Below are 19,446 nucleotides of genomic sequence, written 5' to 3'. Positions count from 1 at the left end.
GCAGTGAGGACCAGGGTGCCACAGCCTGCCGTCGGCGACAGTTTCCCAGAGCAAGCGGAGGCATGGGGAAGACTGAGCGCCCAGACTGTAACCCTGGGGCTGCCACCCAACCTCGTCCGGGGGTGGCTGACCAGTGAGACAGCAGTGATGGTGACAGGAGGTTCGGAGAATGCCCGGACGCCTGGTGGTTCCGGCAGAGGCACGTTCGGAAAGGTCGGGGGAATCCCTGTTCACTGAGGAGTTGGGGGGAGCAGCGGCGCCCTCATCTGAGGAGGAGCCGTTGGAGCGGAGGGAGCCAGGCCGCAATGAGCTCAGAAGTGAACGAAAGGTGAGAAAGTGGACTGGGTAAAACTTGAGAAGTTCGGAGAAGAGAGAACAGAGAATAGCCGAAGAAGGGAGTGGAGACGGTAAGGACGTGTTTAGGACGCAAGAGATGTGAGCAGGGGTGTAGGCTGAGGGAGCAGGGCTTGGGGAAGAGAGCTGTGGCCCCGGAAGAGGTCGGGCTGTGGGGTGACAGTGGCTGGGCGCAGGGGGAAGTACGAGGAGGCCCCGCGTCCCGGGGACCTGGGGAGGAGGCGGGCACGTAGACCCGTTAGGTCACGGTGGCCTGTTTGCTCAGGCAGTAGGAGGCAGGACGGCCTGCTAACGGCGACCGTGTAGGGGGAGGTTACCACTGTTATTTCTAACACCTAGGTCTTTTTTTTTTTTTGGAGAGAGAGAGAGAGACAGAGAGCAGGGGTTGGGGCAGAGGGAAAGGGAGAGAATCCGAAGCAGACCCCCGCCCCGCAGTGCAGAGCCTGACATGGGGATCTGTCTCATGACCCCAAAATCATGACCTGAGCCGAAATCAAGAGTCAGCTGCTTATCCACCTGAGCCATCCAGGGGTCCCAAATATCTGTATTCTTTTTTTTTTTAAAGATTTTATTTATTTATTTGACAGAGAAAGACACAGCGAGAGAGGGAACATAAGCGGGGGGAGTGGGAGAGGGAGAAGTAGGCTCCCCGCCGAGCAGGGAGCCCGATGCGGGGCTCGATCCCAGGATCCTGGGATCGCGACCCGAGCCAAAGGCAGACGCGTAACAGCTGAGCCACCCAGGTGCCCCCATCTGTGTATTCTTAACAGAATGCTCTTACATGTGTTATTTTAGGAAGTTTAGTAACAAAAGCCTCTATTTTTTTACTGTGGGAACTCTAGATAATCTTATATCCTACATTTTTTTAAATTTGAAGAAAGTCCTTTTAACTGACTGGGAAGCTTCTGGCTTACTGGGGAAAAGGAGGACACTGGTGCCGCAAATAAGGGGCAATTTGTTGAAACCTTTCATAACTCAGATCGGAGCTTGTTTGTGTGCTGGCAGCCTGGTCTCACACCCGCTGCATTTTTCCTAAAAACCTTGTAACCACCTGTTCACCTTCCCTGGCCACATTCCACAGTGCCTCACTGTGACAGAAGTCGGAGAGGGCTGTGTGTGTCTGAAGTGTACAAGGAAGCAGATACAGTGTCACAACCAGGTTCCCAGGCTCTTCTTCTGTGCCCTCAGATTCCTGCTGGACAGAGTCAGCTGCTTGTCAGAGGAGTTAATAGCCTCACGGTTGGTGCCTCTTCTGCTTAATCAGTTGGTGTTTGCAGAGCCGGTAGCGGTTAAGAGTTTTCTTCCTCATCTGCTTGGCCCCAAAAAAGGTGAATTTTTTTCAAAGGATTATTGGTCATTAAGGAGTTTGGGCATTATTAGTCCTTATTTGAGCTGAGTGAGATTACTGCCTGGTGTAGTTAGATATGTCTCTAAAAACAATTATTGGCCCCTCAGGTGATCATTTTGACTCAGATCTGGGTACCAGAGCCCACTGGGTAAATAAGGAGCATCTCCTGGAGAGTCAGATTTACTGTAGAAGGGTAGCATATTGAAAAATACACACACACACACACACAGGTAGGACTAGAATAGGAGATGCACATGATGGAGTTTTAGGATAAGGCATCCATCTTCACAGGACTTGCATTTGCAGTTAGGCCTGTGCTTTCTGACTTCCCAAGAGCAACCCATTTATTTTGTATTTTCAATGGAAAGATTGAAAAGCATGGAGATCACTTTCCTACTTAGAACTTCTGTTTTTTTCTGAATGTGAAATGAGGTTGTTATTCTGATACTCTAACTTTATAAGCACTGCAGATGGTAACACCTCAGGCTAGACAGGACAGCGTTAACAGTCTGTAGAATCTCGTGTTAGGTGGAATTCTGCCTTCAGAACTTCTTTTCTTTGAAGATCTTGATCCAACAAAGCAGCATTATAGGTAACTATTTTACAACATAGAATTTCCTTACAGTCTTTGTCATTCCCCGACTTGTTTTTTTCATCGACATATAGTTGACACAGCGTTACGTTAGTTTCAGGCACGCAGCACACTGTCCAGTCCCTGAATTTTTCTTTATAGCTCCATCATTCTCTTACTCAGTAGATCTTAGAGGGGGTGCTTCTGAATCACCTGGGGAGTTTTTTACAAATTTTGCCTGCATGCCTCATCCTCTGGTAGCGGGACAGAGCCAGGGCAGGACTCTATCGATATATATTTGTAAGGGTCCCCAAATGATTATGGTGGGTGTCTCTGATAACCACCGCCATAACTAGCAGGAAGAGAGGACCACCCAGCTTCAAGTCCTGTTGTGACACTTACCACCTCCTGGTTTAGCAGATAAAATTGAAGCAGCAGTATTGATCTAATCTAGTGTATGAAATTCCTCATTGACTAAACAGAAACATATACAGAGTTACTGATTAAGGAGTCTATTAAAATAGAAGCTTTCTTTGTTGCTGATTAAGTCTGGTAGAGTATTTCAAAAATATTTCTGCAAGGTCCAGTGTATTTAAGATAATTGAGCCTTGAGTAATTGGGGTCAACCAAAAAGGTTTCCTTTGGTTTGGGGCATAAGAATTTAGAAGAGTACTTAGACTATGTGTAAAGCTGTGGGCTCAGTTTATGAATTACCCTTTGTGCTCCTTTCATGGAAATGACAGTTTGCCTTTTCATCTGTAACTACCTCTGATCTGGGGTAGACAGCGCGCGGGGAGACAGCCCTTGCCTGCTGTCACCGGCCCTGTTCCAGTCGCGGGTGATCCCTGTGCTGCTGCAGCTGTTTGAGGTGCACGAGGAGCACGTGCGGCTGGTGCTGCTGTCTCACCTGGAGGCCTACGTGGAGCACTTCACTCAGGAGCAGCTGAAGAAAATCATCTTGCCGCAGGTCAGAGATGGCCGGCGAGGAGGGCTGGGGAGAGCGGGCACGGCTAATGTGGGGGCTGAAAGGAAACCGAGGGTTTGGAGCAGGAAGATCCTCGCTTCGGAGGCTCTGAGCAGCAGTTGGGTTTCAAAGCTACTGGCACACAAAGGGCTGGAATTCAGATTGCATTTCCATTCCCCTCATGCAGGCAAATCAACTGAACTAACATATTTGGTCTTAACCTGGGAAAACTAATTCTGTTTGCTAATTCTTTGGGGAAAAGGAACAGGAATCCTTTGTGGATGTTTTGTGACAGAAACTGTTAAGTGTCCACAATTAAATACCATAAAATAAATTATAACTGGGGAGCATGAGATGATTCGGACTCGTGGTTTCCAGCCTGTTTCTTAGCCGCTGGGAAACTGTGTAATGATGCCCCCGCGCGGGGGATCCAGCTTTATACTGGTTTGCTGGGACTCATAGAACAAATTACCACAAACTGCCTGGCTGAAAACAATAGCAATCTGTTCTCTCCGGGTTCTGGAGGCCGGAAATCTGAAATAACCGTGTCCGTGGGACCATGCTTCCTCTGAAACCTCTAGGGGAGAAGCCATCCTTGCTTTCTTCCCCCTTCCTGGGAGCTCCCGGCAGTCCTTGACTTGGCTTGTAACTGTGGGTCATGCCAATCTGCCTCTGTTGTCATGTGGCCTTTTCCCCTCTGTGTCTTCACTTGGCCTTTTTAAAAAGACACAAGGCATTGGATTTAGGACCCACTCTAACCCAGTGCAACTTCATTTTAAGGTCACATTTTGGGTGGATGTGAATATTTAGGAGACAGTATTCAACTCAGTAGAAGGTTTTAAAAGATTTTGTCAGCCATGTAGTAACTTTCAAATAATTTGTTTGCCTATGAGATTAATTGATTTGCAAATTATTCGTAAGACCTGGTTTTATGCCACGTCTTATGCTTGGGTCCTGGGGCCATAGAGGTATATAACACCTTGCTTTCAAGAAGCTAGGAGGTGGGAAAGATAGGTGTTTGTTATCTGTTGCTGTGTCACAGACCACCCCAAAACTTAGTGCCTGAAATCAACAGTCTCATTTTTGTCTCACAATTCTTTGGATTGACGGGCTCAGTTTGGGGATTCTTTCGTTGCACATGATGTCAGCTGATGAGCAGTCCCCTGGCACCTTGGAGGGGATGGCTGAAAGGCTAGGTTTAGCCGGGCCTCTCTTTCCATGTAGTCTCAGGACATGTCAGGGCCTCTGTTCCCCTTTGTCATATCTCTAACAGTGTAGGTGGACTTCATACCCGGCTGCCCAGGGCCATGGGAAGCACCAGAGCGGCCTTTCTGAGGCACAGATTAGGAATGGACAGTGTCACTTCTGTTCCAGTCTCTTGGTTCGAGTGAGTCGTGCAAGTCAGCCCAGGTTCGTTAGGTGCTGCTTTACACAAGCACATGGGTACTAGGGGGACCACAGAGCGGAGGGGCTGGCTTTAGGGCCAAGCAACCACAAGATAGCACGTTGTGTTACTGTTACCCTGATGTAGTTGTGTCTGAAAATGTCGAAGAGGGACGGAGCACTCTCCCTCTGAAATGGAGTTCTCGTAGGTCTCCGAATTGACACAGAGGTGAGCCCAAAGATTGAGTCAGCAGTGTGTGAAAGACAACGAAGGCTCTCCTCTGTAGGGGAATAACTTGGCCAATTTTTAAAAAAAATTTTCTGTTTGAGAGAGAGAGAGAGAGTGCGGGCGCAAGTGGGGACGGGCAGGGAGAGAGAATCTGAAGCAAACTCCACACTGAGCGTGGAACCTGACTTGGGGCTCGATCCCACAACTGCAAGATCACGACCTGAGCCAAAACCAAGAGTCAGATGCTCGACCGACTGAGCCACTAGGCGCCCCACTGGGCCAATATTTATGTGCTATAAAGTTCACTTTGGTAGCAGTGTGGAAGATGGACTGTAGAAAGGGAGATCAGGTAGGAAGCTATTATAACAGTCCAGCTAAGAGAAGGCAAAGTCTGGGGAGGATGTGGGGACAGTGGTTATGGGAAAGGGACATAAAAAGGGTAGAAGGGTAGGATAGGACTCAGCTTCTCATGAGAGAGGCAAGGTTTGAGGATGACTCTTGGATTTGTGGCTTGGGTGGTTTGTTATTTTATAATTACCTTAGTGGTTGGAATTCTAATCATTTTCGAAAGAAACACACTTTAGTTTATTTGTACAGCTTTGTTTTGAGAAAGTGCCTGATTTGTTAGTATCGGACCTGATAATTGTCTTATTGAGTCTTGTTGGAAATCTTGATCTTAGATAAATGAGGTAACTAGACCAGAAAAATTAAATGATGAGTCAAGTCATAATGAGAATTCCTAGAGGAGCTGGCACCAGAACCCAGGATTCCTGGTACACGTGATGCCATGCTCCCGCCACTGGGGAGGCCGGTTACCCTGGCCCTCTATCTATCTGGCCGGTGCAGGTGCTTTGCACACCATCTTCCTCACACAGGTCTTTGCCGGTTCAGAGCAAAGCTTCTCCTGAGACCTGCATGTGACTGTCATAGTTCAGTTTCTTTTGGTTGCAAGTAACTGAAGCCCACTTAAACGAGCTAAAGCAAAAAAAAAAGACTTTAGTAAAAGGATGTCAGAACTGCCTTACATGGAAATCAAGTGCAGCTGGGACTCAGCCACATGCTCTTCATTCCTTTCCTTTCTCTTTTGATCTGTCCCACTTTTGACTTTCCGAAGACTAGCTTTCATTGTTTGATGTACACATGGCCAAACATGGTTGTCCCCATAGCTTCCAAGTTTATTGTCCATAATTATAGCAAGCCACAGAGGTAACCAGTTTCTCCACATTCCAGTTAATGCTGGAAAGAGATCATAGTTGGCTCAGCTTGGGCAGGTGTTATGTGCATCAGATACAAAGACAGTTTTCCAAGTCCTATCCTTTTGCATGTGTAAAGCTGGGAAGAGGGGCAGGGGCTAGGGACATAAGTGTGAGGGACGTAGACAAGTGGTTCTAAGTGTGCTCAGTAGACACCGCCTGTCTCTGAACTGTGTTTATGGTCCTGCAATGACGTGCGTACAGGTAAGGAGAATGAACATGTAAAGCGGTCTTTTAATTGAGATATAATTTACATATAACCTATTAGTTTCAGGTGTACCACATGATTCAGTATTCGTACATATTGTGAAATGATCACCACAGTAAGACTTGTTAGCATTTGTCACCATACATAGTTTACTAAATTCCTTTTTCTTTGATGAGAACTTTTAAGATTTATGTTCTTAGCAACTTTATGCAATACAGTAATATTAGTGATAGTCACTATGCTGTATATTACATGCCCATGACTTTTTTTTTTAAGATTTATTTATTTACTTGAGAGAGAGAGTGAACACAGGGAGGGGCAGAGGGAGAGATTGGCTTTAGCGGACTCTGCTGAGCGTGGAGCCTGACACGGAGCTAGATCTCACAACCCTGAGATCATGACCTGAGCCGAAACCAACAGTCAGACACTTAACTGACTCTGCCACCCAGGGACCCCTGACTTATTTATTTTATAACTGAAAATTTGTACCTTTTGACCCCTTCACCCATTTTGGACCCTCCTCACCATTCTCCTTCCTATCTCTGGCACCACCAATGTGTTCTCTCTATGAGCTTGTTTTGTTGTTGTTCTGTTATTTTATTTTTATTTTTAAAGATTTTTAAATTTTGGGGGCGCCTGGGTGGCTCAGATGGTTAAGCGTCTGCCTTCAGCTCAAGTCCTGATATTGAGCCCTGCGTTGGGGCTCCCTGCTTAGCTGGGAGTCTACTTCTCCCTCTGCCCACTGCGCCCCCTCCCTCAGCTCATGCTCACTCACTCTCAAATGAATAAATACAATCTTTTTTTAAAAAAGGTTTTAAAATTTTAATTAAGTAATATCCACACCCAACATAGGGCTTGAACCCACAACCCTGAGATCAAAAGTCGCACGCTCCACTGATTGAGCCAGCTAGGTGCCCCTGTTTTGTTCTTTTTACATTCCACATATAAGTGAGATCATATGGTATTTGTCTTTCTCTCACTTATTTCACTCAGCATAATGCTCTCAAAGTCTATCCATGTTGTTGCAAATGGCAAGGTTTTGTTTTTTATATGGCTCAGTGATACTCCTGTATGTATGTGTGTATAAAATCACATTTTCGTTATTCCTTCATCCGTTGATGGATACTTAGGTGTCCGTATCTCAACTGTTGTAAATAATGCTGCAGGGAACATGGTGGGGGGGGTGTTAAGTGTAAATTAAGTATAAGTTAGTGTTTATGTTTTCTTTGGATAAAATCCCAGAAGTGGAATTGCTGGATCTTATGGTAGTTCTTTCCTTTCTTTTCTCTCTTTCTTTTTTTTTTTTTTTTAACTTCTTGAGGAACCTCCATGTTGTTTCCACAGTGGCTGCACCGGGGCTCCCTCTTCCCACATCCTCACCAGCACTTGTTACCTCTTGTCTTTTTGATAAAAGCCATTCTCATAGGTATGAGGTGATAGCTCATTTGTCCTGATACATCACTTTGACAATATCATTGACTATACTCTGCATGCAGTGCCTGTTATTTCCATGACTTACTCAGGCCGTAACTGGAAGCCTGAGCCTCCCACGGCCCTTCCCCCCTTATGCCCAACCTTGTTCGCCCTCCCCTCTGGCAACCATCAGTTTGTTCTCTGTATTTACAGGTCTGATTCTGCTTTTTGTTTGCTTATTCATTTGTGTGTTTTTTATTTTTTTTATTTATTTTTAAAGATTTTATTTATTTATTAGAAAGAGTTCAAGCAGGGGGAGCAGCAGGGAGAGGGAGAAGCAGGCTCCCCACTGAGCAGGGAGCCCAATGTGGGCTGGATCCCAGGACCCTGAGATCACGATCTGAGCCGAAGGCAGATACTTAGCCGACTGAGCCACCCAGGCATCCCTGTTTTGTTTTTTAGATTCCACTCATGAAATTAGTTCATGAGTGGAATCAGTTCACTCATGTGAAATCACATGGTGTTTGGCTTTCTTAGTCTGACTTATTTCACTTAGCGTAATCCCTTTTAGGTCCATCCATGTTGTCGCAAATGGCATATCTCATCTTTTGTTATGGCTGAGTAGTATTTATATATGCTGCATCTTTCTTACCATTTGTCTCTTGATGGACACTTAGGTTGTTTCCCTGTCTTGGCTATTGTAAATAACATTGCAGTAAGCATGGGTCAAATTAGTGTTTGGTATTATTTCTTCTTTGAATGTTTAGTTATAATTCACTTGTGAAACCATCTGATCCTGGACTTTTGTTTGTTGGGAGTTTTTGGATTATTCGGTCTCCTTACTAATAATCAGCCTGTTCAGATTTTCTGTTCCTTTATGATTCAGTCTTAGTAGGTTGTATGTTTCTAGGAATTTATCCATTTCTTCTATTTTTCTAATTTGTTGGCATGTAATTATTCATAGTAGTCTCTATCCTTTGTATTTCAGTGGTATCGATTGTAACATTCATTTCTGATTTTATTTATGTCCTCCTTTTTTCTTGATGTGTTTAGGTAAGGTTTGTCAATTTTATCTTTTCAAAGAACCAGCTCTTGGTTTTGAATTTTTTCTTTTGTTTTTTAGTTTCTATTTCATTTGTTTTTTCATTTATTCTTTTTCTAGTTCTTTGAGGTATAAAGTTAATATTTGAGATTTTTTTGTTTCTTGAGGTAGGCATTTATCACAGCGAATTCCCCTCTTAGAACTGCTCTTGCTGCATCCCATAAATTTTGGTGTGTTGTTTTTCTATTTTCATTTATCTCATAAGGTTTTTTTTTCTCCTTTGATTTCTTCTCTGACCCATGGGTTGTTCAGTAGCATGTTTAATCTCTATGTAGTTGTGAATTTCCCAGTTTTTTTCTTATAATTTATTTCTAGTTTTATACCATTGTGGTTGGAAAAGATGCTTTGATATGGTTTCAGTCTTCTAAATGTATTGAGACTTGTTTTGTGGCCTAACATGTGATCTGTCCTGGAAAATGTCCCATGTGCACCTGAAAAGAATGTGTTTTCTGTGTTTGGATGGAGTGTTCTGTGTGTATCTGTTAGGTCCATCTAGTCTAATGTGTCATTCAAAGCCCTTGTTTCCTTGTTGATTTTATGTCTGATTTATCCATTGATGTAGGTGGGGTGTTGAAGTCACCTACGATTACTGTTACTGTCAGTTTCTCTAGGTCTGTTAATACTTCTCTGTGTATGTGGGCACTCCTGTGGTGGGTACATAGGTATTTATTAATTAGTATATCCTCTTGTTGGATTGATCCCTTTATCATTATGTAGTGTTCTTCTTTGTCTCCTGCTGCAGTCTTTGTTTTAAAGTCTGTTTTGTCTGATACAAAGTATTGCCTCCTCAGCTTTTCTTCACTTCCAGGTGCATTGAATATCTTTTTTAGTCCCTTCCCTTTCAGTTAGTATGTCTCTAGGTCTGAGTGAGTCTCTTGTAGGCAGCATATTGTGGGGTCTTGTTTTTTATCTATTCAGTCACCCTGCCCCTTTTGATGAGAGCATTTAGTCCATTCACATTTAAAGTAATTATTGATAGATATGTACTCATGGCCATTTTTAAAATTGTTTTCTGGTTGTTTTTATAGTTCTTCTCTGTTCCTTTCTTCTCTTGCTCTCTCCTGTTGTGGTTTGATGGTTTTCTAGTGTTGTGCTTGGATTCCTTTCTCTTTTATTTTTTCTGTATCTATTACAGGTGTTTGATGTGTGGTTACCATTAGGTTCACATATAAAATCTTATGTGCATAGCAGCCTATGCTAAGTTGATGGTCACTTCAGTGCTTTCTTTGGAACGTTAAGTTTGAACTTAATTTTTACTCCCCTTTTATGTATATGAGGTCATATTTTACATCTTTTTTTGTGTGTTCCTTGACTGATTTTTGTAGATATTTGATTTTACTTCTTTTGTGTCTTAACCTCCACATTGGCTTAAAAGTGATTAATCTACTGCTTTTACTATATATTTGCTTTTACCTGTGAAATTTTTTCCTTTCATAATTTTCTTTTTTCTTTTTTTTTTTTTAAGATTTTATTTATTTATTTGACAGAGAGGTAGAGAGCACAAGTAGGCAGAGTGGCAGGCAGAGGGAGAGGAAGAAGCAGGCTCTCCGCTGAGCAGGGAGCCAGACGTGGGGGTCGATTCCAGGACCCCAGGATCATGACCTGATCCGAAGGCAGCCGCTTAACCAACTGAGCCACCCAGGTGCCCCCCTTTCATAATTTTCTTACTATGGATTATGTCCTTTTCTTTCCACTCAAATAACTCCTTTTAACATTTCCTTTAGTAGGAAATGTAAAAGGCCAGTTTAGTAGTGATGAACTCCTTTAACTTTTGTCTGGGAAACTCTGTCTCTCCTCCTATTCTGAAAGATAACCTTACTGGGTAGAGTATTCTTGGTGGCAGGCTTTTTCCTTTCAGTATTTTGATTATCATGCCATTCCCCCTGGCCTGCAGTTTCTGCTGAAAAATAAGCTCATAGCCTTATGGGATTTTACTTTTCTGTAACTGCTTTTTTCTTGTTGCTTTTAAAATTCTCTCTTGATCATTACTTTTTGTCATTTTAATTATAATGTGTCTAGGCATGGATCTTCTTAGGTTAATCTTGTTAGAGGGCCTCTTTGCTTCTTGGACCTGGATGTCTGTTTCCTTCCCCACATTAAGGATGTCTTCAGCTATTATTTCTTCAAATAGGTTTTCTGCTTCCTTTTCTCCCCTCCTGTGGGATTCATGTAATGCCAGTGTTACTGTGCTTGATGATATCACTGAATTCCTTTAACCTATTCTCATTTTTTATTATTTTTTTTTCTTCTTACTGTTCAGTTTGGGTGCTTTCCATTAGCCTGTCATCCAGGTCACTGATCTGTTCTTCTGCATTCACTAATCAGCTGATATTTCCATTAGTATATTTTTTATTTACTGAATTCTTCATCTCTGATTCTTTTTTATATTTTCTACCTCTTTGTTGAAATTCTGCATTCATCCATTCTTTTCTCAAGTCCAGTGAGTATCTTTATGACCATTACTTCGAATAAGGCATTTTGCTTATCTCCATTTCATTTAGCTCTTTGGTTGTGACTTTGTTCTTTCATTTGGGACATAATCCTTTGTTTCTTCATTTTCTCTCTCTTTCTACGTATTAGCGTAGTCAGCTGCATCTTGAAGGTAGTGGCCTTGTGTGGAAGAGGTCCTGTGGTGCCCTGAAGTGCATTCTCTGCCAGGTCATCGGTCGCAGGCGCTCCAGGGGTGTCTCCTGTGTGGGCTGTGTGTACCCTACTGTCGTAGCTGAGCCATGTCTGCCTTTAGCCCAGTCAGCTCAGGTGACCCACTTTGCCTGCTGTGGGCACACTGGACAGTGCGGTCCCTGCACTGTTGAGAGGCCGGAAGCTGCTGTGGGCTCATTGGTAGGTAGGGCCAGCGGTCAGCCCCTCTGCCACAGGTATAGGCTCTTGTCACTCTGTCTTTCGATTGGAGTATTTAGATTCTCCAAGAATTTGGAGAGTCCTCTACAGCCATAGCATCCTGAACCACCCTGTCTCAGCTGATCCGACACTAAGCTGAGTCAGGCCCGGTTAGTAGTTGCTGGGAGGTCTCCTCGGAATACTGGATGCTGTCAGCTTAAAAGAGCTGAGGTCTCCAGAGCGCTCAGCTGCCTTTGGTCCTGGGGCAGGAGCAGACCAGCATCATGGACAAGTCTAGAACCTTTTATAGCAGTTTAACAGTAATTTTGTTATTTCCAATGTATTTATTTTTGTTACTGTATCTTCAACAATGTATCAGACCGTGATTGATTGGGAGGGGAAAATACTGGTTCTTGACCACAGACAGATGGAGAGCTACTGACCTTGGACACCTATGTAAGAAACAAAGTCATCTGAGCAAGCAGTCTGATCGCAGCCCAGCCGCTTGTTTATGGGGAAAGAAGACAGGCAGCATGGCTGTGTACACTTACTACCTGATTTGCTCCTAGGTGTTACTGGGCTTGCGTGATACCAGCGATTCCATTGTGGCAATTACTCTTCACAGCCTAGCAGTGCTGGTGTCTTTGCTTGGACCAGAGGTGGTTGTGGGAGGAGAAAGAACCAAGATCTTCAAACGCACTGCCCCAAGTTTTACGAAAACGGTCGACCTTTCCCCAGAAGGTAAAAATGATTAAAAAATATAGCTTTTTATTTTAAATGTTTAATTAGATTTTTGACATTATACAATAATACAGGTGAGTTGTCTTCAGTCAAATGATACAGAGAATGGTAAAGAGTAATTTCCCTCTCCCAGTTCCTTCTGGGTGTGCAAGGTAACCAGTTTTAATAGTTTAGTGGCAATCTTTTCTTCCCTTTTTCTACCCCACAAAGACACACAGATGTATCTTTATACCCACATGCCCATATATAGGATTTTTTAACAAAACAATGAGAAAATACTATGTGCAATTCTGCAACTTAATTTTTTTGTGTAGTGGCTTATCAGGAACTGGTCTCCAGGTCAATACATAGAAACAACACCCTTTTTGACAGCTGCCTAATATTTCATTGAATTCATTCAGTGGTATCCCTATTGGTGGATATTGCTTTCATTTCTGGATGTTACATTGCTGCGGTAGAGGTCTTCTATGTACCTGTATCTTTATGTAGTTTGGCTTTTATTGCTAGAGGATAAAATCCCAGAAGTAGACCTACCGGGTCAAAGGGTATATATTTAAAATTTTAATAGATACCGTCTGGCACGTTCTAAAAAGTTTGTAGCAACTTGTAACACTAGACGTTTAAGTTTTTCTGATGTTGATGGCCTTTTAGGTAAAAAGCTGTTGATTTTTAAGTACTTCAAGAAATCCTTATTTCTGGTCTGTTCTCATTGGATGTTACATGGGATGGAGCAGTGATTTCTGGTCTTTGTAGGCTGTAAAAGTCAAGAATAAGAATTTTATATCAGAGTCATTGCTTCCTTGGTCCTTGGTTTAACCCTGACTGGGATGGTGACCTTGTTAGGAAATGCAGATCTTGGATTCAGTTCTCATGGACGGTGAATTCGATAGCACAGAAACAGTCACAGTAGAAAAGAACTATCAGACTTTTCCCTAATTTTGATCCCAGGAGAGTCTTTAAAGCAACACTGGCTTCCTGAAGTTTTGATGAGTCCAACTCTTCTTGGTGCTAATGAAGTCAGTGTCAGTCAGGAGCTTGAAGAGGGTGAAGAAGAAGCTGTGCCCCCTCTCCGACCAGGCTGTGTTCATACTACATTGAGTGAATGAAGTCTGTGTGTGACTGGTTTTTCTCATAGCAGAGTACACCAAACAGCAAATGAGAGATGTATTTATATTTCATACCAGAGGCATTTGGGGGGGGATGGTAGTAGTGGTATGTGTAGTTTTGAGATAAGACTGGGGAGTCCATCTCTGAGGGCAGCTTTGCATGTTGAATTAGCAAGAACCCCGCTCCTCATACCTGTTGTATTTATTGGATGCAGTTTCCTAGCTCTGGACATTTTATATACTGTTGACCTGTAATCTTAGTAAGAAACCAAAAGACACCAAAGCAGGAGTACCAAATGAATTTTTATTAAAATAGATGTTCCTGAAGACTTTATAAGACAGAATAAGGTCTAATCCCACTGACTTCCCAAATTAGTTAAGCTCTTCATCCAAGATGGCTGTTGAGCCCTGGCGGCAGCCTGCACTTCCCAGTTCCCAGTTAAGAGTGGCCCTTCTTCTGAGGGACGTGGGAGAATGCTGGGGAGGGGGCACGTATACAGGAGGGTACCCTTGGACTTTTTTTTCTCCTTCTGTTCTTCTGCAGTTTACCTATATGGTCAGACTTAATATGGGATAATACTAAGGCTTATGAAAAGGGTACTTCAGGAAAATAAGTCTGCGTGGAAGAGCATTGGAGAAGGGGACACTGGATAAGAGACATCGGTAGGCCCTTGGCAGGGAGGATGGTGGCAGAGCAAGCAAGAGGGTACAGGGCTTGCAGAGGTCAGGCCTTGGAGGGCAGGCAAGGCCTCCCTGTGATGATGTACCCCAGGCAGAGGAAGTATTAAGCCAAAAATTTTGCTGGAATGTTTTTGACCAAAGCCCACTGTTGAGTATAAGCTTTCTGGTAAACCATTAAAGACAACATTTTTTTTTTTTTTTAAATAATTTCCCCCCCAGCTGGGAGTTAAACATCTGCTATAACATAAAATTTATCAATTTTTAACTGTACAGTTTGTGGCATTAAGTACATTCACATTGGTGTGCTTGTACTCTTAGACTTTGTATTCTTAAAAGTAGAATCAATTATGATTTTAAATTGCCAAAATGTTCAAAGCCATTAACTTTTGTAAGTAGGCATCCTAAAGGTTATATCTAATCAGCTCCTCAGCTAATGCTTGAATCCTTTCGAGTCCCTTAACATCATGTAGACACTCACCTGCCCTGAAACACCTTGAGGACCGGCAGTCCACTGCGTAACAGGTGTGTTTCTTCAGATATCTGAAGATGCTCTCTCCCTGCAACTTACCTTTTAACTGTGTTAAATAGACCCATTTCCCCTAACTGTTGCTCACCTACCCTGATAGAGCAAGAAGCAATTTACTATCCCTTTTATTTTTGGGAGTTTCTGTTTATCTTCAGATTTTCCCCCGCATGTCGTCTGTAGCCAGCAGACTCAGATGGCGCCAGTCGTGGAGAAGCCCTCCTCTGGCACATTCCCTAAATGTTTCTTTTCTGGCAGCATGCCCGTCAGCAAGAAGCACATACAGCAAGATTGCTACAATACTCTTTTACAGACAGGTAGAAATACTCAATTTATGTAGCTTTTCCACTGTTTAGATGAATGTTTTCCTGAGTACTGAGTTTTAAATTCTGAAAATTAAGGGCACTTTGGGAGTATTGAGGCTGACTTCTGTTATCACTTACAACTCTATAGTCAGCTGGGTCTCCTCTGCTTTTCCTGGACAGGGCATAGACCTTCCATTTTTTCATAACTGGTGAGGAGAGCTGGCTGACATTACTTTGGTACTTCTGATGCTTTAGTGTAGCATTTTCCAAATTGTATCAGAGGATGATAGTTCTTAGATGGCAGTAGGTATGCCATGAAAAAGAGAGTTGTGTGGTTAAGTAAGTTTGGGGAAATGTTAGTAGCAGAGTCCTGACACATTGCACAATTTTCCAGAGCCTTGACTACATTTAAGGAAATCTGTTTAAAATGAGGGTATGTTAGGGGCACCTGGGTGGCTCAGTCGGCTAAGCATCTGACTCTTGATTTGGGCTCAGGTGAAGGGATCAAACCCTGTGTCGGGCTCTGTGCTGGGCATGGAGCCTGCTTGAGATCCTCTCTCTAAAAATAAATAAATAAAATTTAAAAAGTAAAATTAGGGTATATTGGGTTAAGACAAACTTATTTGAGCACACAACACTTCTTGGGGTTAACATTGCCTGGCTTAGAACATTTCTATATTTGTTTATAGATAATTATGCCAATAAACAATATGCTTGAATATTTAGTGAAGGACTGTATGCTCCAGTTAAAGTATTTGAATAACTTATATCACATCTTTGTTCTGTTCTGCTGGGATATCTCTTTTGTAGGTATAGTTTAGTAACCTGTGTTACCCTTTTCCTTTTGCTTGCTCTTAACACTTCATGAGAGTAATTTTTGTATATATCCCCACAGGTGATCAATTTCCTCAGCCTATTAAATTTCCCATGAATGGACTCTCAGATGTGAAAAATACCTCGGGAGATAGTGAGAACTTCCCAGCAGGTTCTAAAAAGTCTGAGGAGTGGCCTGACTGGAGTGAGCCTGAGGAGCCTGAAAACAAAGCTGTCAGCATCCAGATTTGTCCCACAGAAGCCTACGATGCCTCCACATCCCCACTCACTAACGTGAACGCGGAGGAGGTGGTGTGGGATGACTTTGAATCCAGCAGCTTAGATACTGAAATAAGTGCAAGAGGTGGAGTCTCAGCTGTCAGCCAGGGTACCTCAGGGGAACAGGAGGCTATCTCTACTTTGGTTTCACTCACTGAAGAGTCCAAGCCTTTGAAATTGAGTCTACCCCAAAAGACCAATCTTGCACAAAGTGGGGATGACCCAGACCAAACCAAGCCACCAAAAGTGTCATCCCAAGAAAGGCGCCTTAAGGCTCCATCAGAACTTGGTTTAGGAGAGGAGTTTACCATTCAAGTAAAAAAGAAGCCAGTACAAGATCCAGAGTTGGACTGGTTTGCTGATATGATTCCAGAAATTAAGCCTTCAGCTGCTATTCTTATTTTGCCTGAACTGAGGACAGAAATGATGGTTTCTGACAAGGATGACGTCTCACCAGTGATGCAGTTTTCCTCAAAATTTGCTGCAGCAGAGATGACTGAGGTGAGGCTTAGTAAATCGTGCTACTAGTTTAAAGGGTGCCCTTGTACATAACCGGTTGCAAGGTCTCGTTGATAACAGACTTGTTTTCCTGGTGAGGGAAGAGACGAACGCACACATTTGCTTACGGTGATGGGTGAAGCACAAAATGAATATGATCAGTTTCTATAAATGCTGTCTTTCCTTCCCCAGAAAGAAGTAGCAGTGCTTAGACTTAGGTGTTTAATGGGCCGCTAGTTACTATTATAACCTTTTTACTTAAAAAGGGGTTAAACCAAGAATAGGGTATCATCAGATAGATTTTATTGTATTTATATGGTCCTTGGAAAGTTATTTTCCAATATTTTGGTCTTGTAAATCTGGAACCAAAGTAATCCTCCTCCTCTTCGGCTTCCTGTTGCAGTAAGTTATTTTACCTAGCGCGAGGAGATCTCTTCCAGCATAAAAGGCAAGTGTTAGGCCTCTTTAAATTCAGAAATGATTTGTCTCAGCAGCCTGCCCTTGGTTTGCTTTATCTTGCTGCAGGGAGAGTCTGAAGGCTGGGGAGACGAAGGGGAGCTGAACTGGGAAGATAATAACTGGTGACAACGGGTATAACTTTAGGGAAAAGGATTTCTTTAAAAAAAAAAAAAAAATCAAACTAATACCTCAAAGTGGGCTCTGCAGACAAGAAAACCCAGAAGCATCTGTTTTTCCCATCTGTGCCAACTGAAGCTCGAGCCCCCGAGTGCTGGCTGGTGCCCCAGCAGCAAAGAGCCCCAGCGCTGGTTTTGCGGAGGAGGAGCTCGTGTGCGTCTGACAGGCCAGTTTCTGTGAAGAGCAAGTAGCTATGGAAAGGTTGAATTTACTGCTTTTTTCCAGGACAATTCCAGAAGAAAATAAATACAAAAATTCAAGCTGATTAGCTTAATTTTGTGCCATTTCTTTAACAGAAGAGTAAGCTTTATTATGAAATACAACTACGGAAAAAATTTTAGCTGTAAAGTATATAAATAATTTTAAATTGCTAAGGTTTCCTTAGGCAGCTTATTTATTTGTTTACAGTTGTACTGTCTGTGGCCCTATGGGTACCTGGGCAGTCCCTGACTGTTCCACATGTATTACATGTACCAAAGTTCTTCACGAGAAATCTCCCCCACCACCTGTTCTCTAAACATCCAATAAAGACTATTTTCACTAGATTCAACTTTACAAAAGTTGTTTTATATGTGTTAGAAAACGCATAGTTACATCAATATATTCATTTACAAAGTATCGTGTAGGATGGTAAAAATCACACCCTGTTCTGTCTAGTGGTAACACAGTCTAGTCCATTCAAGGGCCACCCTAGAGTACATGTCGTTTCAGCTCATCAATCCTTTCTTGGAGCATCTCCATTTTCAGTAGAAGCCAGTCTGGAGCAGGAGACTTTTGGAGTAAGGACTCAATTGCCTCCAAGGCCCCTGATGCTGCTTGCAGTGCTGACCTGTACTCTTCTTCCAAGGGGAACTCCTGACGTGGTCTTTTTGCATAAGGCTGGCAAATGAGAGAAACACGGGATAAGTAATGCCATGATACCCATTCCCAAGATGATCAAAAACTTTCTTTTGGTATTTCTAAAACTGTAAAATTTTATGTGCAAATTTTATTTTGTCAATGGCTCACAAGGGCAGGAGGGAACGACCACCCCTGTATCACCTAGAAAAATATGTGAAGGCATTTCTGGTTTGTCACAGTGATTCAGGGTACTACTACCATTAGGGTCCAAGGAAACTAAGAGGAATGCTGCCTTGTCCAGCAATTTCCAGAGTATTCTTTGGAAATACCTTGTCCTGACAAAAAAGCCCCAGGTATGTGTTTTCTAAATGGTTCCAGTTTACTTTTTAACGTTAAGTGCTGTGGTCTTTCAGATGCTTTTCAACCCAATTCAATAAATTGTCAGGCTTTCTAACATCACTGCACTGGGCTGGGGATCGGGACCAGGACGTCTTTTGTAATCACAGTCTTCCTAAGGAAGGTCATAAATTCTTGAGGGCTTATTTACAGCAATGCTATGTAACTTTTAGGCCTGAAATCTATAAAGTTAAATATGTCTTGAAAACAAGTTATTAACATAAACTTTCTTTATATAAGAGTTGTAAATAAAACTCAACAAAATATTGTTCCTCTTAGGGATTGCTATTCTAAATACACTATCAGAGGAGGGGGGAAAGATGGCGGAGGACTAGGGGACCCTATTTCAACTGGTCCCCGGAATTGAGCTGGATATCTACCAGACCACTCTGAGCACCCACGAAACCAGCCTGAGATGTAAGAAGATCTGGACCTCTACAAGCAGAATATCGCAGGCAGTTGGTTTTGAGGTATGAAGCAGGGAGCCCTGATTCCGCGGGCAGATATTGGAGGATAAACGGCAGCGGGAGGGTGCCTGGCTGTGGGGATCCTACACCGTCAATGAGCGACAGCCTTGCACACTGGGGACGGGGCCCAGACTCGCAGACCGGTAGCAGCGAGGAAAGGACTTTAGGGCAGTCCCCGGGGCGGAAACCTGGAGCAGCGGGGTCGCGCACACGCAAACTGGGAGCAGCTGGCGGTTTTAGAAGCACAAAGGGCAGAGACGTGCCCCAACCTGGAGGCAGGACTGGGAGCGCTGCGGAGGGGCGCACAACCCAGGACGCTGCAGTTTATAGCAGCACGGACAGAAACGGAGATGGTGTGGCCTGGAGAGCTCACTGAAGAACAGACTGAGGTCTCTCTGCTCTGAGGCAGAGGGTTGGAAACGGTCTCTTCTGCTCTGACTCGCAGAAGAGACGTGGAAAGCCGCCAGGGAAAGGCGCCAGAGAACAAAAGCCCCAAAG

At 43.3% G+C, this 19,446-nt stretch overlaps 2 protein-coding genes across 10 annotated transcripts in view; one reads left to right on the top strand and one right to left on the bottom strand.

The window, feature by feature from the left end:
• SCYL3 (SCY1 like pseudokinase 3) overlaps positions 1–17,790 on the top strand; it is a 42,072-nt gene extending 24,282 nt beyond the window's left edge. For 6 of the 7 annotated variants that reach the window (XM_081824573.1, XM_081824571.1, XM_081824570.1 and 3 more), the window contains 6 exons: positions 1,543–1,682; positions 3,056–3,240; positions 12,233–12,404; positions 14,873–15,031; positions 15,915–16,612; positions 17,135–17,790. In XM_081824573.1, the coding sequence (XP_081680699.1) occupies positions 1,543–1,682; positions 3,056–3,240; positions 12,233–12,404; positions 14,873–15,031; positions 15,915–16,612; positions 17,135–17,194 (1,414 nt within the window). In that variant the 3' untranslated portion in view covers positions 17,195–17,790. The remainder of the gene's footprint in view (positions 1–1,542; positions 1,683–3,055; positions 3,241–12,232; positions 12,405–14,872; positions 15,032–15,914; positions 16,613–17,134) is intronic. The other variant, XM_081824574.1, reaches the window with a different exon arrangement.
• FIRRM (FIGNL1 interacting regulator of recombination and mitosis) overlaps positions 17,791–19,446 on the bottom strand; it is a 45,774-nt gene continuing 44,118 nt past the window's right edge. For all 3 annotated transcript variants that reach the window (XM_081824579.1, XM_081824577.1, XM_081824578.1), the window contains one exon: positions 17,791–18,124. In XM_081824579.1, coding sequence (XP_081680705.1) covers positions 17,936–18,124 — 189 coding nt within the window. In that variant the 3' untranslated portion in view covers positions 17,791–17,935. The remainder of the gene's footprint in view (positions 18,125–19,446) is intronic.

The sequence above is a fragment of the Leptonychotes weddellii genome, chromosome 6 (genome assembly GCF_054177405.1).
Source record: "Leptonychotes weddellii isolate Sample4059 chromosome 6, ASM5417740v2, whole genome shotgun sequence".
In the NCBI taxonomy this organism is placed as follows: Eukaryota; Metazoa; Chordata; class Mammalia; order Carnivora; family Phocidae; genus Leptonychotes; species Leptonychotes weddellii.
This window is presented reverse-complemented; position numbering and strand designations above follow the sequence as displayed.